Raw genomic sequence first — 20,371 nt, forward strand, 5'->3', positions numbered from 1 at the left:
CACGGGGCACAACTGTCGCCACAAACACATGGCACGCGCATGTTGCAGCGACAGGTCCTCCGTGTGTATGAGGCGCGCACCACGAACTGTCGCTACTAAGAGCTGTCGCCAGGCGATTGACTTGGCCAATCGCCGGCAACAGCTGTCGCAACAACCGTCGCTAGTCCGCCACGCGTACTGCGTGTGTATGTGCGGACTAGCGACAGATACCCACAGCTAGAAGGGAGCTTCCGGCGGGGGGCCGAACCTTCGGCGACAGCTTCCGCCGCGTCTCTGCCTGTCGTGTAGACAGCTGTCGCTCAGGCAAAGCTGTCGCAGAGCTGTTGCGCACATGTCTACTGTGTGCTAGCAACAGCTACAACGCGTGTGTACCCAGCTTTAGACTGGAGTCTCAGGCTAGGTCCACACTTGTCCACTTGCAGATCGGATCAGTTTCAAACAGATCCTTTAAAAAAAAAAAAAAATCTCCCCCCATTTTTCCACAAAATGGCATTTTTGCAGCATATGTTTTCAGTCTGTGGAAACGTATGCCCAGCCTTGTATGTGGGAGGGGCTGGGGGCCCTGAACTGGAGGGGGAAGCAGCCAGGATCGGGGGGCAGTGGGCGGGGAGGGGGGTCCCTCACCTGGGTCCCCACCTCCTCACCTGGGTTCCAACCCCCTCACCTGGGTCCCCCATCCCCGCTCCCCCTCCAGCTATTTGCGCAAATGTTGTTATTGTAATGGATGCAGCGAGCGGTGGAAGCTTACCTTAAAGAAAACCTGAACTGAAAATTAAAAGTCAAAATAACCATACACAAGTCATACTTACCTCCAGTGTAGTCTACTCCTCAATCTCTTTCTCCTCTCCTGCGTCCTGTTTGTCCACTGTGATCAATGGAATTCTCCGTCCTCCATTTTGAAAATGGCCATTACCCCATAACAGCTTTCTGATCAGCACACTGTTAAACTGTAACATCGTCCACTTGAGCCATAGGGAAACATAGACATTACCGGTCACATCAGTTGTCCACTCAGCTATTACTGACAGCAACTGATATATTTCAGTTCTGACAAAATGTTGTCAGAACTGGAAGGGATCATTGCCAGAAAAAAATGGTGAGCTTCTGAGAGGAACTGATGGCAAGGTAACTGTGTAATGTTCATTTGAAGTTACCTCCTGCGTTTATTTTAAATAATTTTACTCAGTACAGGTTCCCTTTAAGCCTGCTTCCTCAGGATAATAACAGTGCCAATTACAAATAGCTGATCAGCAAAGTGAGGCTCCCTTTGCTGATCGGCTATTTGCAATTGGCACTGTTGTTGGCCTGAGGAATCGGGCTTACACCCGTGAAGCGCGTTGCCTGTGCTAAATAAATATTTCTTTGTCTATACAAATATCTCGTCATTGAGGTAAGGCACCTCATTTTTTTTTAATTTTATCTTGTTTTTAATCCAATTTTATCCACACTGGGGTGCCTCTTTACCCAAATTGTGCTTTACGTACCCCCAACATACCCTGTTGGAGGGGTCTAGATAGACCACACATGGTTTAAACCATAGCGATAATCTGCCACTTTTAGCTAGGAGAGTGACCACACCCAGGTCCAGCTGGACCTCCCCAAGTGTAGTTGGGTTTGTTGTCTCCACCTGCTTCCTGTGGTCAGTTGCCCCTCTGCAACCCGTCTTTGTGAGTAGTACAACTACCTTACCTGCTGATATCCCGTATATAAAAACATATTGTGATTGCTCTATTGGGCTCTCTTTTTTTGTCTCCTGTGTCTTTTTCTCTAGGGTGCTTAGACACCCCTACTACTCTATGCTTTACTGTAAAGGATTGGGATACAAGTTTACTTTAACAGTTTTGCCTTAAAGAGGAACTACAGTAAAAATAATGTAATAAAAAAATGCTTCATTTTTACAATAATTATGTATAAATGATTTAGTCAGTGTTTCCCCATTGTAAAATCTTTTAAATCCCTGATTTACATTCTGACATTTATCACATGGGGACATTTTTACAGTTAGCAGGTGATGTAGCTGCTGCTTGCTGTTTGGCAGTTGGAAACAGCAGTAAACAGCTATTTCCCACAATGCAACAAGGTTCACAGACAGAAAACTGCCAGGAGTACCACGGTCCTGAGTTTCTTGTGGGAGGGGGTTCACCCCTGATGGTCTGTTTGTGAAAAGGAATAGATTTCTCATGTAAAAAGAGGTATCAGCTACTGATTGGGATAAAGTTAAATCCTTGGTCGGAGTTTCTCTTTAAAGGGAACCAGAGATGAACGATTCACGCAAAATAAACATATCAGTCGATAGCTTGTAAAGAATAAATGCTCTACCTGATAATTTCGCCACTCTGGTGTGCCTTTTTGAGTGTTTTTTATCCATTATCGCTCCAGGAAAAATTCAATATGGTCACCGGCTCATATCCCTTCTGCTTCCAGGTTATGAGCTGTTCTGGATGTGCTGTCTAAGCTCTATAAAACTATTGTCAAGCAGGGCTGCTGCTGCAGCCTTTCATCTGTGTGCTTTCAACTTTTTTATTCTGGTATGCTGTGTGGCTGCGTGTAGGAAGTGTCTCTCATAGAAATGAAACTGCATACAGTAGATAATAATGATGACTGGCTGCACAGTGCACACAGATCACACAGCCACACTTGTCTGTTTCAGAGCTTCTTTCTGCAGGAGCAGCCCTTCCCATGTCATCAGCTCTGAGTATGCAAAGCAGGAAAGCTGAGCCAGGAGGGGGCGGGCTTGGGCTTGAAAAGACTCCACAGAAGACTGACTCAGCTATAATGATTCCAGGTGAAACCTAGACTGAATGCTCAGTCTGGGATTCTTATCACAGCTAATAACAGACAGATTAAGCAGATACGAATGAAAATAAAAGCAGGGTAGGTGTTTACTGTCACGTTCCCACTGATAAATGTGATAAAATACATGAGGGTGCTTCGTCTCTGGTTCTCTTTAAAGCTTTAGTTCACTCACCTGGATTTTTCATGGTTAGTAAAAGTTAACAGGGGACTATGCCATCTCTCACAAACTTTTTATTTGATGCAGCTGTTTCAAAGAAAGTCCCTTTGGAAACGTCAGTCACATAAGTCAGTGATAAGTGCAGAAAGCTCAGAGCTGATAGAATTGTGGGAGTTTCTCTCTCTGTGCATAGACATCACCTGAATCTACCCACTCCTTCCCTCTGCTCCATCTTTAATGCACAAGGAGGAGGTGGATGGGGTCTGCTCTGTGTTTACAGAAAAGGGCTGCCTGGTGCCCCCACCCACCCTCTTCCTGACAACTTACTGGAGGTGATGAAGGGTTGTGCTATTTATTAATGTAGCACCTATCATTGCTTTGCTGTAGCCGATAATGTTTGCCTTTCAACTACAACTGCTTTACTTTCCCGGTACAAAATGTGCCACAGCCGCTATTTATTGCTATAACCGCTACACACCGCTTGCTTTACTGGATAGTTTGTGCACCCAAATTTCTGTCTTGGTGCCTGGTTGCTGCTAATTACCATTATACTCAACAGTGGGGTCCAAATTGTCTGCTTGTCTTACTGGTTTCAGCTGACAAGATGAGGCAATACATAAAAGAAAAGGTGAAAAATACTGTGCACTATTAATCTGAAGAATGACAGAGTCCATGCAGGCAAAAATCAGCTACGTGAAAAAAATAATAGTAAAAACTGAGTGGTTTCAAATCACCAAGGGCTTTTCAAGAAAAAAAAAAAAAAAATAAGGCCTCTAAAAAAACGCATTTGATTTTTCTGAATTCACTTAGACTTCCACACATGTGGTAATAGTTTGGTAAAAAAAAAACGAAAAATGTTGCTTCAGTTTACTAAGACCTGCTTGGTAATGTAGACGTTTCAACAGCTGTGGAATAGGTCTGACAGGGCGCTGTGATACTTCTCCTACAAGTGGTCTGCATAAGCCATTCCTGCTTCAGTCTTGTGACAGCTTACTAGAGTCAGGGCCCTTTCACACCGGAGCAGTGCGGTATTTTTACTGCACCCCACCACTGGGCATTGAAAGTCTATGGAGACTTTCAAACTACCACGTTACGGCACATAGCGACAGAAGTGACATTTTCACTGCATTCCCGACGCTGGTCCAGAACTGTGTTACTGCGCATCTTCTGCTGCACCCTGCGTCAGCTCGGAAGTCATGTTAGTCTATGGGACGTGTGGATTTTTAAACACTTTCCAACGCAACGTCGCAGCACGCATGCGTGAAAGCGTATTCTTACAATACGCTTCCGTGCACTCTTGCATACCCAGAAGCAGGAAGTGACGCAAGCTCGCATCACTTCCTGCTTGGCTGGTGTCCAGACAGGGAGCACCGCGTACTAACACGGTGTTCCCTGAAGGCCTGTTTCTGCCGGTGCAATGCAGTGTGGCGGAAGCGGCGCACCGCATCGCTGCTGCCAGTTTACAGTGTGAAACCACCTAAGGCTCTGTCACTTGATTTTATAAATAGGAGCCATTCACACTTGTCACGCTGCAACGGATCTGCAAGATCTGTTGCAGTAAGTGGACCGCACTTCTGTGCAGTCCACGATAATCCTGGGCAGGCGGGTGCATTCCCCTACACAGCCTATGGGGGTAATGTATCTGCCCAGCCCTACAGCCTCATCACAATGTACCATCGGAGCGGACGCTACACTGTCCACTGCTGCTGGCCACACCGGCCTAAAAGTCATTCTTTGCATCCCTTTAGATGTGCTTGCCTGCCACTAGAAGGCACTCTTTTGTGTATCAGTATACAGATCTGTTAAAAGGATACAGAAAGGCCTCTTTAAGGCCTCTTTCACAGTAGGACTTTGCGTTTTGATGCAACGATAAAGTTGCAACGCAAATTACAACGCAACGCCCCAAAAAAGACGCAAAGCAACTTAATGCCCCGTTACGGTCGCATACAGTAGAGCATACAGGCAATGAAAAGTATGCTTCCAAGTCATTACTGAGCATGTGCAAACAGTCCAAACGCAGCTAATAACGTGTATAATGCACTGCATGCAGTACTTTCACTTAACGTGCAGCGCTAGTCACCAACGCAATGTGTACACTGTGAATGGGGCATTGATTTTTCATTGCAGTGAGTTATTCTGCGTTAAATGTTGGGTTAACAAGTGAGCGACTTTAAAGTCGCACTGTGAAAGTGGCCTGAATGTGGGAGGAGTGCATAGACTGCTACATAGTCCAGCCAGGCAGTATATGACATTTGTACAGTCGGCATTGCAAACCAACCCAGCCAGCCAGGAAATTAAAAAAATGCAATAATGGAGTATGTGTTACACTTGAGTTTAGCAGTGAGATGTGGTGCTCGCATCATATCGCACCACAGAAACCAGCCTTCACATCACCCAGGTATCGTGCGGCAGCAGGGTCATATGCATAGTGCCTCCCTCCGTTCAGTGACGTACTACCTGCTGGGCAGGAAAGGCATCACTGTGATTCTCGTCGCTCAGTGCATGCACGCCGTGCCGCACGTTGCTCCCATAGTTTACACTTACTGCATCGTCCGTAGACTTCCATTACCCCAAGCACTGTGCGATAAGAATGGTGCTTGCAGTAACGCGCTGCAGGCTGTGCCTCGGGTTTGTGGCGGATTGGATACTTTCGGCATATCGCAATGCAGATTGACTTTTTGGCCATCACGCTACTGCGGTCGACAGATACAAATATGATAGCCACCAAAACATATAGAAAATCGTGTGCTGGGAACTCGAAGTGACAAGCTGTCATCCTAAACACACCATCGGGGGGATCTTGGTAGGTGAATATATTATTATAATATATAATATATTAATAATATATATAACAAGCTAGAATGAATTGTTCCACTGACGAGCTCACAGCACATGAGTTTTCAACTATTAGGCAACGTCTCGGTCAGAGGGGGTATTCAGAAAGGGATCTACAAAGAGCATAGAATATCGCACTGGTTAGAGACAGGTATACTTTGCTGCATTGTGATACATGCAGAGTCAGGGGTTCTAAAACCAACAATAATAATAATAGTGTGCAGATATCTCATAAACTACTGTACATTGCAATGCAACGCTGTAAGTGTGAATGACTCCATTCCCTTGCATTGCCGTTGCATCACCCTGCGTTAAACAAAGTAACGCAATGCACGCTTGCAATGCAAGTGTAAAAAGGGTCTAAAAACACGAGCATGAATAAACGTTTAAATATAAAGCTTTCTATGTCTGGCATTGATATTTTAATTACAAATCTCAACTAGTTTTCTGTACGCAGAAAACTTATATATGTTTCTTCAATGTATGGAAGTATTTTCTTATAATCATCACATCTGCTGTGGGCAATTTATAGATTTCCATTCTTAGACCTGTTGCATATCCAGTCCAAAGCTAATTAGATAATGTTTATGGGATGTACTTGCAGACACTAACGTTTTGCTGTTAATGAAGAGACCTCTGTTATAATCATTATAGCATATTCTAAGTTACATGAAAATGTTCAGCTTAATATGCAAATATAAATCACTTTTTACACATATACTGGCTTTAGTAAAGTCTTTGTTACCTGGCAACAAGACACAGTGCTATATTTTGTTTTGCCTATAGCTTCTATCAGTGTCAGAGACATTGGATTAAGGGCCACTATGGGTATCTCACAGGAAGTCATTTTTTAAAGTAGGATATTTGAACACATATAATACTGCAGTCTTTTCTAATATTATGATTACTTAAGCAAGATTAGCCATCTAATGAAGAATGTTAAGCTTTTAATCCACAAAAAAACCCACATTATTTTATACCAACTGACCTTAATAGCCAAGAGAACACTGCTTAGGGCTGAGACACACTGTAGATCGCTTTTCGATCTATTTTAGTTTTTAAAAACACGCTCCCATTGACTTGCATTAAAATGGTGGTAAAATAGCAGCAATTTTGTATAGATTTTATTGCAATTTTAATGCAAGTAAATCACATCAATTTTGCAGCAATTTTACCGCAATTTTAATGCAAGTCACTAGAAGCTAGTTTTAAAAAACGAAAACAGATCGAAAAGTGCTCTGCAGTGTGTCTCAGCCCTTATAGACACTTACAGTTATACCAAAGAGTACATTGGGTGGCATTTTTCTCTGCTGAGAGATACTATATATTTCAGCCAAATAAACATTTGAATTTCAGCCTCTGTATGAGACAGAGGACTGAAGTAACTGGCATAAGCCAGGGAAACTAATCATTTTAATATTTTTCTTTTGGGTGGGGTAGGAGGGAGGGTACAGCCAATCGAATTAGGACCAAATTACATACTATGCACTATGCTGGTGGTGGTGCAGGGTAGCTGTGCCTGGGGCCGGGGCGGACATGAGGGCAGTAGTAACAGGCATGTGTCAGGGTAATAATAATTTTTTTACTGGGGGGAGGGGGGTATAGCCAACGGAATTAGGACCAAATTACACATTGTGTACCTTCAGCCAATCAAAGTGAGTCCAAATGAGATACTGGGTGGTGGTGGTGCAAGATAGCTGTGCCTGTGGCCAGGACATACATGAGGCCTGGAGTAACTGGCATCCACCAGGATAATAATATCATTTTTTGTTTTGACCAGCAAAGGGGCTTGGTCACAAATGTCTCTTATGCTATTTTTTTGAAAAAATATACCAGAAACCATAAGTGTCTACTGAAACAGGTATCACAATGTATTGAACAATCATTATTCAACCATAAACCACCCCCCCCCCCCCCCCTTAGCCACCATGAAAATAGTGATACAAGGCCGTACATCAAAAGGACATCAGCTGATGCAAAAAATAAAACAAAAAAAACCCACTATTTTTTGGCACACCGATAACACAGTACACGGTCACATGGGTGTTGCTGCGTCAGTGGGGGTAACACAGCATGTGTTGTGTCACAAATGTCAGACACTAAAATACTTTTGCACAGTGCCAGTGGGTTATAATGGTGACGCAGACACACACTACACTGTATATGGGGATGTTATGTTGCTACAACGCCCCACACAAAAGCAACAACAAATAATAAGTACAGCAGGGTGAACGCCAGTCAGTCCTCAAAAGGACTTTTGCGGTCAGGAAGAGTCCTCAAAAGGACAATTGGGGGTCCCTAGCTGGTGAACTGCAAGTGGCAGAGCACCTAGATAGCAGCTTCACAGCACAATATCACAATACAGCCTATCTCTTACAGTTTATCTGTCACAGCACCACCTCTTCCTATACTGACCAATGCAGAATGAAAATGGACAATGGGATCGTGCCTTTTATAGAGTGGGCTGGGTGGTGATCATGTCTGATTGGTCGTCCTGTCTCACCTGACTTCACGGTGAAGGGTGAAAAACGGCACTATGGGAAAGTATAGGGATTGTGCGAACAGCCCACATCATTCATTTACGCTACTCGCAAGCATGCCAGTTGTGCACGTTCACCGGTGAACATGTTCTGCCATCCCTATTCTGAGTTTCTGAAGCACAGAAGCTGTTTCAATAAAGGATGAAGCATATTACTATATGCAAGATTATTTTCTGATGCCAGTTGCTTATCAATTATTAGATAGAGGAAAACCTTTTACTCACAATTTCATCAAAAGAAGATTTGCCACAAAGTGAAACCTCTTCATGAAGCAGCTATGATTGTACAAGTAGTCTCATGGGAATTCTAGGTCCCAGATACTGTATATTACAATTAAGTTATACTTTAGTACAGTAAATGTTTTACTTACATTCATGGGGAATAACCTTGAAGGGTACCTGAAGCAAATTTTGAAGATCCAATTAGGTACTTACCTCAGTAGTCGGAGGCCTATGGGTAGTCCAGAGGCTCCCCCCATCACCCTCAACCTTACTGTTCCAGCACTAGGACCCTCTGAATATATTCAACAAATCTTATCAAATATGTTCCCGGGTCCATTCTCCCGACTGTTTATGATGCGGCTGCACTGTGGCTTTCTCCTCCGTGCATCGGTGGCTTTGTGGTACTTCACAGGTGTGGGACAAGCTTGTGCTTCTGCAGTGTTGCTATGCTTGAACAAGTGCAGAAGAGTGTCCCAATGAGCAGAGGTGGGGTGACGGTGGATCACAGGTGGAGCATTCAGAGGCTTCCCTCTGCTGAAACAAGTATCTAACTTTTTTCATCACAGGTTTACTTTACATTTTCCCACTTGTAGAGAGATATGTGTTCTGCTGCTGCTGGTTCTCTATTTCTCTCTTACAAATAAACTGTTCCTGAGGAAGGTTTCCCTATTGCTGTACGGTGGAAGAGATTGGTGCAGGTGGCTTGGGTTGCAAGTGCAGTTGGCCAATGAAATGGTTTCTTTTAATTAGCCTTTGGCTCCAACTTTATTGTAGTTATGTCACTTGAGAGATTTGAGTGGACATGATGGATTTTGAGTGATATGGTCGGTTATGCTGATATTTGACATATTTGGTCAATACATGAGGGTCTACAGACCTAGGTGGGATTTGTAAACTGTTATGTTTTAAATACATGTTTGTTGTGGTTATGGTTTGTTATTGGCAAATACCACAATATAAGGCTACACTGACATATTTTTCTAATACTGTTTATGTTTTGTTAAGGTTATCTGTTATTTAAGTTTAAACTGAAATAAGAAGAATACGGAAGCTGCCATATTTATTTCCTTTTAAGTCATACCAGTTACCTGGCAGCCCTGCTGATCTATGTGGCTGCAGTAGTGTCTGAATCACTCCAGAAACAAGCATGTGGCTAATCTTGTCAAATCTGACAATGCTTGTTCAGGGTCTGTGGCTAAAAGTATTAGACCCTCAGGATCAGCAGATTAGCCAGGCAACTGGTTTTACATAAATGGAAATAAATATGACAGCCTCTATATACTACCTCTCACTAGTTGTCCTTTAAAGGGATACTGTAGGGGGGTCGGCGGAAAATGAGTTGAACTTACCCAGGGCTTCTAACGGTCCCCCGCAGACATCCTGTGCCCACGCAGCCACTCAGGCCCCGCCTCCGGTTCACTTCTGGAATTTCAGACTTTAAAGTCTGAAAACCACTGCGCCTGCGTTCTGAAATTCCAGAAGTGAACTAGGGGCGGGTCCGGAGCATCGGTGAGTGGCTGCGCGGGCACAGGATGTCTGCGGGGGACCATTAGAATCCTCGGGTAAGTTCAACTAATTTTCCCCTGACCCCCCTACAGTGTCCCTTTAAGAGTGTAGGTTAAATGGTTAAATATGTATATAAAAAAAAGAGTGTCAATATTCATTCACATGTACCAGGTAATTTGTGAGGACGTTTCAATATCCCTTGTTCTACAGGCTACTATTGTACCTTGGGAAAAAATCAGCATATTAACCTTTCTGTATTTCTCTGCTTACAGGAGGCAGAATGTGCCTATGTGCTATTTGTGGTAGCTATTTTCTGGCTTTCGGAAGCATTGCCTCTGTCTGTCACTGCTTTCATCCCAGCGCTAATGTTTCCATTGTTTGGCATTCTACCATCTAAATCAGTAAGTGCCATTCTTATTTAATCTATTTCCTGCTAAATATTGCTCTATTTTTTTCCTCAGAGTCAATATCATAAACGTCTGCAAAGCATGCATTGAAACACTGATAAAATGAGGCAAAAATTCTAATGTTTTTAAATTGTAATCACAGTTTACATTATAGTAATGTTCACCCCTCTATTACCTAAGTGCTCTGCACGGCTTGTAAACACACTAGAACCTCTATGGGGTTGATTCACTATCACTATAGCTCCCCTTACTGCACGCTTAGTATGCCTTATCAGAGCTAACGTGCCTTATCAGAGTTAACATGCCTTATCAGAGTTAACATGCCCTATCAGTGTTAACGTGCCTTATCAGAGTAGCATAGTGAGTGCTACAAGAGCTCCACTCGTCCTGCCCTGAGCCCCTGCGGGTCCAATCACTTTAAAGGACATTATACCTGCACTTTGATTGACCCAATAGGCTGCTTGTCAAGTTTCTTGCCAAGTGACAGGCAGCCTATTGGGCAAATCAAAGTGCAGGGATAATGTCCTTTAAAGGGATTAAACCTGCAGGGGCTCAGGGCAGGATGAGTGGAGCTCTTATCATTGCCAGTTAGCAGGCATAAGTAAGTAGCGCTCGCTAGGCTACTCTGATAAGGCACGCTTACTCTTATAAGGCATGCTTACTCTGATAAGGCACGTTAACTCTGATAAGGCACGCTAGTGATAGTGAATCAACCCCTATGTGCCTGGATGTAGCAGAGGCTAAATGCTTTTGTGTGGAGAAAAAAATAGGTGTACTTTAACATTCAATTAAGTGGATTCAAACATGCCAAAGAACATTATCTTAATTTACTGCAACGGAGTCTCTTTTATTTCCCTACTGTATATTGAAACAAACCTGAAGGGTAAATAAACTGATGAGGATAGATAAAGATAAACAATTGTTTCTGTAGTCCTAATCCTAAAGAAGTCTTTCCTGGCATCCCATAGTCTTAATTTGAATGTAATGGACCAGAGACAATCAAAACTTGTTTTAAGCAATTGTTTATAAAAAAAAAAAAATCACAAGAAGGCCTTAGAGCCCATTCACACTTAAAAGCGCAAAACCGTTTTGCTTGAGTAATTTTTCCAGAATGCGGAAATATCATTGGACAAATACGCGTTGTTGGAACGATTGCCACTAGTGCTTCAATATATGCTAATCGCGATTGCTCCCGATTCACCCAGAAATGCTGCAGGTGACGCATTTGGCAATTGCTGCTAATCGCAAATCGCCTACAATGGCCGGCAATCGCAGCAGTGAGATCACTGCCATTTACTTACTATTGCTCTAGCGCTTTCAAAAGAGCTAACGCTTCCGTGATTAGCAGGAATCACCCGCTACTCACGCTAGTGTGAATGGGCCCCAAGGCCGGTTTTACACTAGAGGTTTGCAATCCTGCAATCCCATGCCTGAGTGAGTTATAGGCAGGAGCTGCTGCAGATCTCTCCGAGGTATGTTTTTTTTTCTTGTTTTTAGGGTCTAAAAGATGTTGCTAATCTTTTAGAGCAGAGAGGAAGCTCTGAGTTCAGGTCTGCTTTAAGACAATAGTATTTATTAATGTGTGTTTTCTTTTTAGATTGCCTCCACTTACTTCAAAGACTTTCATTTGTTGTTGACGGGAGTCATTTGTTTGGCAACCTCAATAGAAAAATGGAATTTACACAAAAGAATAGCTTTAAGGATGGTGATGTTGGTGGGCGTCAATCCTGGGTGGTAAGTTTTCCTATTTTAAAAAATGGGGGGACACAGCAGTGAAGTTTTGTATTCTACTATTTAAACCATAACAAGAGAATGCTAAGATTGGTTACCTCTGCTATAGTAGAGCCATGCATCTGCTGATATTTAAAGATGACAGAAGATGACTAAGTGGTTTGTGGTAAAACCTTTGTCGGCAATCACAGAGGTCAGACGTTTCTTGTAGTTGGCCACCAGGTGTGCACACATCCCAGGAAGGATTTTGGCCCACTCTTCTTTGCAGATCCTCTCCAAGACAGTAAGGTTTTAAGGCTGATGTTTGGCAACTCAAACCTTCAGCTCACTTTATGACTTTATGGACTGAAGTCTCTTCTGAAGAAAATTTGTATCCTTCGGTAGGTCTGGGGAGAGTCACATGACAAATCATAGAACTACTGGAAACACTGTGAGGGGAGTGGAGGTGATCTTAAAGTCAGACTTGCATGCAAATGTAATGCATATTGTTTACAGCTTGGAAATGGGCCAGTCATCCAACAGGAATTCATTTCATTGGCCCAGTTCCAAGTTGCATAAAATTTGCATACAATTCAGAATTGTTAGTATCTTACTAATCATGTCTACTCCTGGCTGCCCATGCACTGAGCTGAATCAAGGGAGTGGCTAGGCGGAATAATGCTAGCCACACATATATACAGTAGATTCATCTTCTTAAACTCCTGATTACTGTAAAATAATATAAAATAATTGTTTGTTTTTAAAATCACCTATTCCATTGAACTAGATCTTAATTTTCTCCCACTCCCATTCAATTTAAGGAGGAACTGTAGCGACATAGCAGAATGCAGTAAACTTATTCAGAATACACACTTTCACGTTTATTATCCTGGTTTCAGCATCAGAAACACTTCCTATAGCTATTTATTGATCTATATTTCAGTATGTAGCCCTGCCCTTCTACTGAGGCTTAGCCTAGGCTGTTTATTATGCAGAATCCTCCCAAGCATTGTGGGAGACCAGTTACATTTTCTACTGGCTTTAGAGCTCTCAGTAAACAAACACTTTGCAGAGATCACCTGCCATTAATAAAAATGTCACCACATGCTAAATTTTAGAAAATAAATCAGGAAGAGGAAAAATGTTACAATGGGCAAACACTGACTGAATAATTTATAAATTAATATTGTAAAAAAAAAAGAAGAAGAAAAAAGCATTTTTATTATGTTATTTTGACTACAGTTCCTCTTTAACAACCAAATGTAATAAAAAAAGATGGCAATCAATTAATATTCATCCATTTAGTTTTTAATATAATTTGCAGAATTCAAAGTACCATGGAATGATTACAATTGAAATGTGTGTAGCCAGCGTTCAAAAAAGCTGCATTTCGGTATTTAGCTGCTCACTTGTTCTGCTTTAATTGTATATTCAGCTAATGTCATAACATGTACATGTTTTGCAGGCTTATGCTGGGATTTATGTTCAGCACTGGTTTCCTGTCCATGTGGCTCAGCAACACCTCCACTGCTGCCATGGTGATGCCAATCGTAGAAGCTGTAGCCCAGCAAATCATTAATGCTGAGGCAGAAGTTGATGCCATGCAAATTAATTCATCAGACGGCATTCACAATGAAGTGTTTGAACTTGACGGTACATACGATTACCCACTTAACTAGAACCAGTGTGTATTTCTAGCCATTATATTGCATGTTAATCTCAGTTTGTTCCTATTTCCGTATTCTGGTCTCTTGAGGAGGAATCACCTGTCTTCTACATCTGCCACATCTGAATGCACAAAACAAGACAAAGCTGAAACACAAATAAAGGCACTAAACTTTATAAAGTTCACATTTATCATTCTCCCCAAATCTATACACCCAGCCAATCATGTCCCAGGACACTTGTGATGTTTATTAAAAGGAAAACTCACAATGACCTAAACAATACACTAGGGGACAGTACATTAGGCAACATTAATGACACAAGTGATTTACCTAGGCTGCAAATCAGGTCCTTTTTTTGGGCAGTGCGGGCAGGGCAACCGCCTTGGGCGCAGACCGGAAAGTAGATGAAAGGGGGGGGGGGTGCAGGCAGAAGGACAAAACCGTTAGGGAGCTGGTGACGTGCGGTGCAGTCAAATGGAAGAAAGAGATTACCAGCTCAATCACCTTCCTTGACTCCTAGGCTGCCTGCGTCACACGTCAAGTCATCATTATGTCACCACTGCCTGATGACACCTGATGTCCTGTAGCAGTACTGCAGGCTGTCAGTGCTCAGCGCCCATGGAGGAGTCAGTTTTCTGGGTTCTCTTCGCCTGTGTGTTTTCCTGGTCCCTGCTTCCTCCTGGATGAGCAGCTGGTCACCAGTAAGTTGGCAGATCTACTTGTGACCTGTGGTTGTGTAACTGTCCCTAAAGAGTAAGGTTTTGCAAGTCCACAGGGGTGTGGGGCAGGGGGGGGGAGGGGCGCAATTTTTACACCCTCACCCTGGGTGCAATTTAGCCTAAAAACTGGCCTGCTGCAAATACTATTATAGTTCGGCGGCTGTTTAACACAGTCCTATGTTTCAGGCCTAGGACCCATTAGAGTACTTTCACCAGTGATTTATGCTTTCTAGAAAGCACTGGTGATTCCAAAGACACTTCGCTACTGAATGTGAATGGCCATGATCCCACAGGATTGCTGAGATTGCAATCAATCTGCATGCAGCATTTTTGGAATGATTTCATAAGGAAAGCGAAGACCAAAATCACTTTCCCTTAAATTGCTCCTCTTTTATGTGGTAAATCACTCTCAAAAAAGCTTTAGCGGACACTGTTAAACAGTACTTATCCAGTGGCGTAGCTAAGGAGCTGTGGGCCCTGATGCAAGTTTTACAATGGGGCCCCCCATGCACTCTATACATAGCAATTGAAACGGCGCACTAAAAGCTGCCAATGGCAACTACAATGTCAGAGGTGCAAGAATGGGATGGGGAATAGTTTGTTAATGATTACCACTATTCAAAGTATATATATAAATGATTATTATGAGCACAGGACCAATATAGAGCTAATACTGTAGTTGAGGGAGGGCCATTCGGGGCCCCTCTGGCCCAAGGGCCCCGATGCGGTCGCTACCGCTGCACCCCCTATTGCTACGCCCCTGTACTTATCCATCAGCTTAAAGAGAACCTGAAGTGAAAAAAAATGCCTATTTACTTACCTGGGGCTTCTTCCAGCACCCTGAAGTGCTCCTGCTCCCTCGCTGTCATTCTGTGCTCAGTCGTGCCTTTGTTGTCCCCCTCCGTAATCCAAGTGACTAATAAGTCCCCCGGCCACTGTGCATTTGTGCCGCTAGCCGTTCGCATCCTCTATCGCGCTCCCGTTGCCAGGAGTGTTCTGTGGTAGCAATTTTTGCTTACTGCACAAGCGTGGAGCGCCCAGCATGAGGCTGCGCATCCAGTGTTAGAGGGGGACACCGGAAGAACAGCAGAGTGCAGGTTAACTGCGTGGGACCAGGAAGACTTCAGAGGGCAGTAAGAAGCCACAAATAAGTAAATAGGCAATTTTTTTAGAGTGTGAAACTGAAACTATTTTAAGCCTCTTTCACGCTGGAAAACCTACCTGCGTACACAAATTGCAGCAGAAAATTGTGTTTTGTGCAGTGTGCATTTGTAGCTGCTAATAATTCACCCTATTACAAAAATTTGCACTGGCGTGCTGAATAAAGCGAGCAGCTTCATTTTTTTAAACATTTTTTGCACAGATGGAAAACATATTAGTTGTGAACGAGCCCACTGATTGACATGGGCTGTTCATCTCTAATGTGTTTCCACATTGTGTAAAAACAGACAAAGGCCCTTATTCAATTCACTTTTTCTACCAAGTTTTCTCCTTTCTGGTACATTTCCAACATATCAATAAAATGCCTTTTAAGCCACCTGCAAGCAAGAAAATTCTCAGAATAATTTTGTCACTACTTTTTTTTACCTACTTTTTCGATTGCACAGTGCTAAAAAGTAGTTGTAAACCGAACATGAAAAATGATCTAGGAGAAAACTGAATTTAATAAGATTAGGAGATACAGTGTGAAAGGGGCCTCAAAGATTTATGTGGCACTTAGAATCTCTTTTTTTCTCTATAAAACAGAATTTCTTTATTTTTTCTACATTCCATTAGAATTGGTAGATCTGTAGATCTGTTTTCTTTCCCATGAGCTAAACATAGAGGCCCATATGCAGTTGATGAAAAAGAACTATCAAAATGATTTTGAGTATTTTCTTGCTTGCTGTTGGTTTAAGAGGTGTGGAAATATAAGCTAGGAGAAAACTCAGGAGAGAAAGCTAATTGCATATGGACAGTGGACCACACTGGCCTGTAGTCACAATGTGCACATCCTATCATTTGTAAATAATACTGTGTGTTATCTTCTACGTTCCTTAATTGTTAATACTGAATGTTGTCCCTCACATGTAAATGTCATTGAAGTGACATTTTTCAATGTTGTGTTAATGGCTTTCAGAACAAACCACTGAAAAGAGTGGGAAACAGGATACAGAGATACATATTAATGGGTAAGGCCAACGTTTTCACCATTTTCTCTATACTCAGTGTCCCCACTTAAAACAGTTTGTGTTCATTGTTGTTTTCATTTTGCAGGTATACTAATGGGACAGTGGTGGATCTGAACAAAGACAAAGGCACAGTATGTTTGTACTTGTTAAATGCTAACATTGAAAATACACTGATACATAACTTCCAGCAAAATGAAAGTCAAATATAAATATCAGGCCAGTGAGCTGACTGTAGCTGTTCTGTTGCTAGATTGCTAATACCAGCACATGTATATTTTTTATTATATACCTAAATACTGTGTGCTAAAGTATATTAGTCTCAGTCCAGGGATAAACTTTAAAAGGTTGCTAAGTAATTTCAGGCACTGATCTTTAATGGCACATGTAACAATAGTGAAACTCTTATTTTGAAATTTGGGATGTACCATCTTCCTTATTCAAAACCTAAACATTATGGTCACCAACTGCATGTGACTGTGCAAAAACAAATGAAATTATATATTCCCCTCACCTCATTTGGTGAAATGTTTTCCTGGTGAAATTGAGTTCTTTTCCTTTAAAGAGGAACTCCAGTGAAAATAATGTAGTAAAAAAGTGCTTCATTTTTACCATAATTATGTATAAATGATTTAGTCAGTGTGTGCTCATTGTAAAATCTTTCCTCTCCTCGATTTACATTCTGACATTTATTACATGGTGACATTTTTACTGTGGGCAGGTTATGTAGCTGCTCCTAGCTGTTTTGGCTGTTAGAGACAGCTGTAAACAGCTAATTCCTGTCTGTGAACATTGTTACATTGTGGCAGTTTGCCCAGAGTACCGCGGTACTCAGAGCTTCTTGTGGGAGGGGTTTCAGCACAAAATCAGTCATACAGCGCCCCCTGATGGTCTGTTTGTGAAAATCATTATATTTCTCATGTAAAAGGGGGTATCAGCTACTGATTGGGATAAAGTTCAATTCTAGGTTGGAGTTGATGGATGACTTGCCTTACAAAAATGAATATTGTTTATGCATGGGATTTTTCTTCTATATACATAAATTAGGAATATAAAGGCTGGACTATGTTGCTAAATATTATTTTCCAGTAGTAATGTACACATGCTTTTTTGTTATCTGTTTGCAACTTGCTTTTATTTTATGGCTGGAGAAGTTACACATTTCCCTGTGCCATTTGCATCCTTAAAACCAAGTGAATTTACAGAAAATAGGAGATGTGCTTATAGTGCAATTTCATTACACCATGGAACTGGATCATTATATTCACCCCTGTCAGGCTCCAGTTACAGTCATTTATGGCAAGTAGAAGTGATTGTGTGTATGTGACAGTCATATCACAAGTGAACATTCAGAAGCCAAATGAAAAAATGTCTTATGGTCAGATGAGACAAAAATGAAACTAACTGGCCTCAGTATCAAGCATCATATCTGATGTAAAACAAATACAGGCCACCATTCAAAGAACAGCAAGGCTTTAAAGTGGTATGGAGATGGTAGCGGCCCGTTGTGAAGGTGTTTCTTTGCAGTAGGGAAAAGGGACGTCTTGATAGGATAACTCTATGGGATAATTTGAAGATTGCAATCCACCCATGACCACCATACAGTTGGACTGTGCTTGTAAGGCAAAGCAGACAACTGTTGTGCAGACTGGATGTGCAGTGCATGCAGTCTCAACAGTATTTATCAGTAGTGTCTTAGAGAAAGTTTTAGGAGGTCTCTAGAATTCATGCAGAACTGTCCAAGACTTCTAAAAAGGGTCAAATTTCCTTCTAAAAAAGGAGGAGATAGGTAGGGTTCTCCGAATTGGTGAATCAATGACAGAATCCTCTGTGTGTGGTAAGATGTATTGTGGCAGCTTTAACAGAGAAAGGGGGCCTTACAATAGCATTGTAATAGTGAAATAGCAGCAGTCAGAGAGCAGTTCTTAGGGTAGGATGGATGCTGTCAATCAATCTGGATACTTCTGCTTTCATAAAGGAATGTGTCACTCCTATCTCACAGTATAGTTGCTGACTGGGCTTTACAAGGAAGAGATGTGACTGACAGCTGTCAAAGAGAACTTTAATTAAATTATGTGGAGAATAAGACAATACATACAGTACAAGTAGACAGTTCAATCTACCAGTGTGGCAGCTTTGCATGAGTTTTAGTAGTGGTATCAACCACTTCTCATTTCTATGATAGTTCTGCCCTAGTTTTGCACTATTCTTGGAGTACATTTCTGGAAATGCATGCAAAACTAGTGCAATTTTCTCTTTATTTTGTAAGAGATGAATTTACTTTTAGAACACACACAGACTTCTACTTGTTTCCTATTGTAATGAAACCGATAGGAAATAGAAAATACACTTAAAGAGAACTCGAGGTGTGTTTAAAGAATGTTATCTGCATACAGAGGCTGGATCTGCCTATACAGCCCAGCCTCTGTTGCTATCCCAAACCCCCCTAAGGTCCCCCTGCACTCTGCAATCCCTCATAAATCACAGCCATGCTTTGAGGCTGTGTTTACATCTGTAGTGTCAGTCTCAGCTGCTCCTCCGCCTCCTGCATAGCTCCGGTCCCTGCCCCCGTCCCTTCCCTCCAATCAGCAGGGAGGGAAGGGATGCAGGCGGGGACTGGAGTTCTGCAGGAGGCGGGGAGAGCAGCAGACTGACACTATAGAGATAAACACAGCCAGCTCTGACAAGCTGTTTGTCAGCAGCGTGGCTGTTATTTATGAGGGATTGCAGAGTGCAGGGGGACCTTAGGGGGGTTTGGGTTAGCAACAGAGGCTGGGCTGTATAGGCAGATCCAGCCTCTGTATGCAGATAATATTCTTCAAACCCACCTCGGGTTCTCTTTAAATGCTTTGATAAAACTGCCTCTTATTTTTTCTTTTTGCCACTTTAGCTTTTTGCCTGGCTGTTTTAAGATGCAGGTGTAAAAAAAAAATAAAAAAAGTGCGTATGTGTGTGTTTATTTCAGTCTGCCACAAAATGTGAATATTTTGAAGCCAGTGATTATTTTCTATACCCACTGTATGCATAACTGTAACACCCCCCCCCCCCCCCCCCCCCAATAGCAGACTGTGACGCAGTTTATAAATCCTTTACTAATCTAAATGCAGAAGTAAAACAATCTCTGTGTTATATACAGTCAATATGCCTAGCTACACTTATTAAGCATTCTTGCTAGAGATCAGCGCTTCTAGTTTATGTTAGAATGAATTTTGTGTTTATCCAAAGAGAGCCATGGTAACAACTTCTCACATAAACAGTTATAGACACACATATTTAAAATGTATGAAGCTGTAAAACAGAAAAACGGTCATTTACCAGAAGTCCAGTAACATAAGATGTGTTTATCAAATGATAAATCGTTTGTATTATCTTTTCTCATCAGCATGGAAGATGGAAGAAGTTATAGAAAGGGTGGGGATGAATTTCAATCCATTCAGGTGTATGTTTATGGTAAAGCACAGGGATGATCAAATCAGGTGTACAAGACTCATCAAGAGACATGTCCCAAAATGCTTTGAAGATCCATGAGAAAGCTTCATCGTACATTTCGAAATTCATAATGGCAGCAAATCTGGCCCTGGTACATTCTCTTGTACTTACGATTTGCTTGTTTATTTTCATATTATCAAGTTTAGTTAGGAGTTC

The 20,371-nt window shown here is 42.1% G+C and overlaps 1 protein-coding gene across 4 annotated transcripts in view; it reads left to right on the top strand.

Annotated features, from left to right (window-relative positions):
• SLC13A1 (solute carrier family 13 member 1) overlaps positions 1 to 20,371 on the top strand; it is a 119,507-nt gene that overhangs the window by 13,684 nt on the left and 85,452 nt on the right. For 3 of the 4 annotated variants that reach the window (XM_068272707.1, XM_068272705.1, XM_068272708.1), the window contains 5 exons: positions 10,328 to 10,456; positions 12,060 to 12,196; positions 13,638 to 13,825; positions 16,678 to 16,729; positions 16,815 to 16,860. In XM_068272707.1, the coding sequence (XP_068128808.1) occupies positions 10,328 to 10,456; positions 12,060 to 12,196; positions 13,638 to 13,825; positions 16,678 to 16,729; positions 16,815 to 16,860 (552 nt within the window). Of the gene's footprint in view, positions 1 to 6,589; positions 6,644 to 10,327; positions 10,457 to 12,059; positions 12,197 to 13,637; positions 13,826 to 16,677; positions 16,730 to 16,814; positions 16,861 to 20,371 lie in introns of those variants that run through there. The other variant, XM_068272709.1, reaches the window with a different exon arrangement.

This window comes from Hyperolius riggenbachi, chromosome 3, assembly GCF_040937935.1.
Source record: "Hyperolius riggenbachi isolate aHypRig1 chromosome 3, aHypRig1.pri, whole genome shotgun sequence".
Taxonomy (NCBI): Eukaryota; Metazoa; Chordata; class Amphibia; order Anura; family Hyperoliidae; genus Hyperolius; species Hyperolius riggenbachi.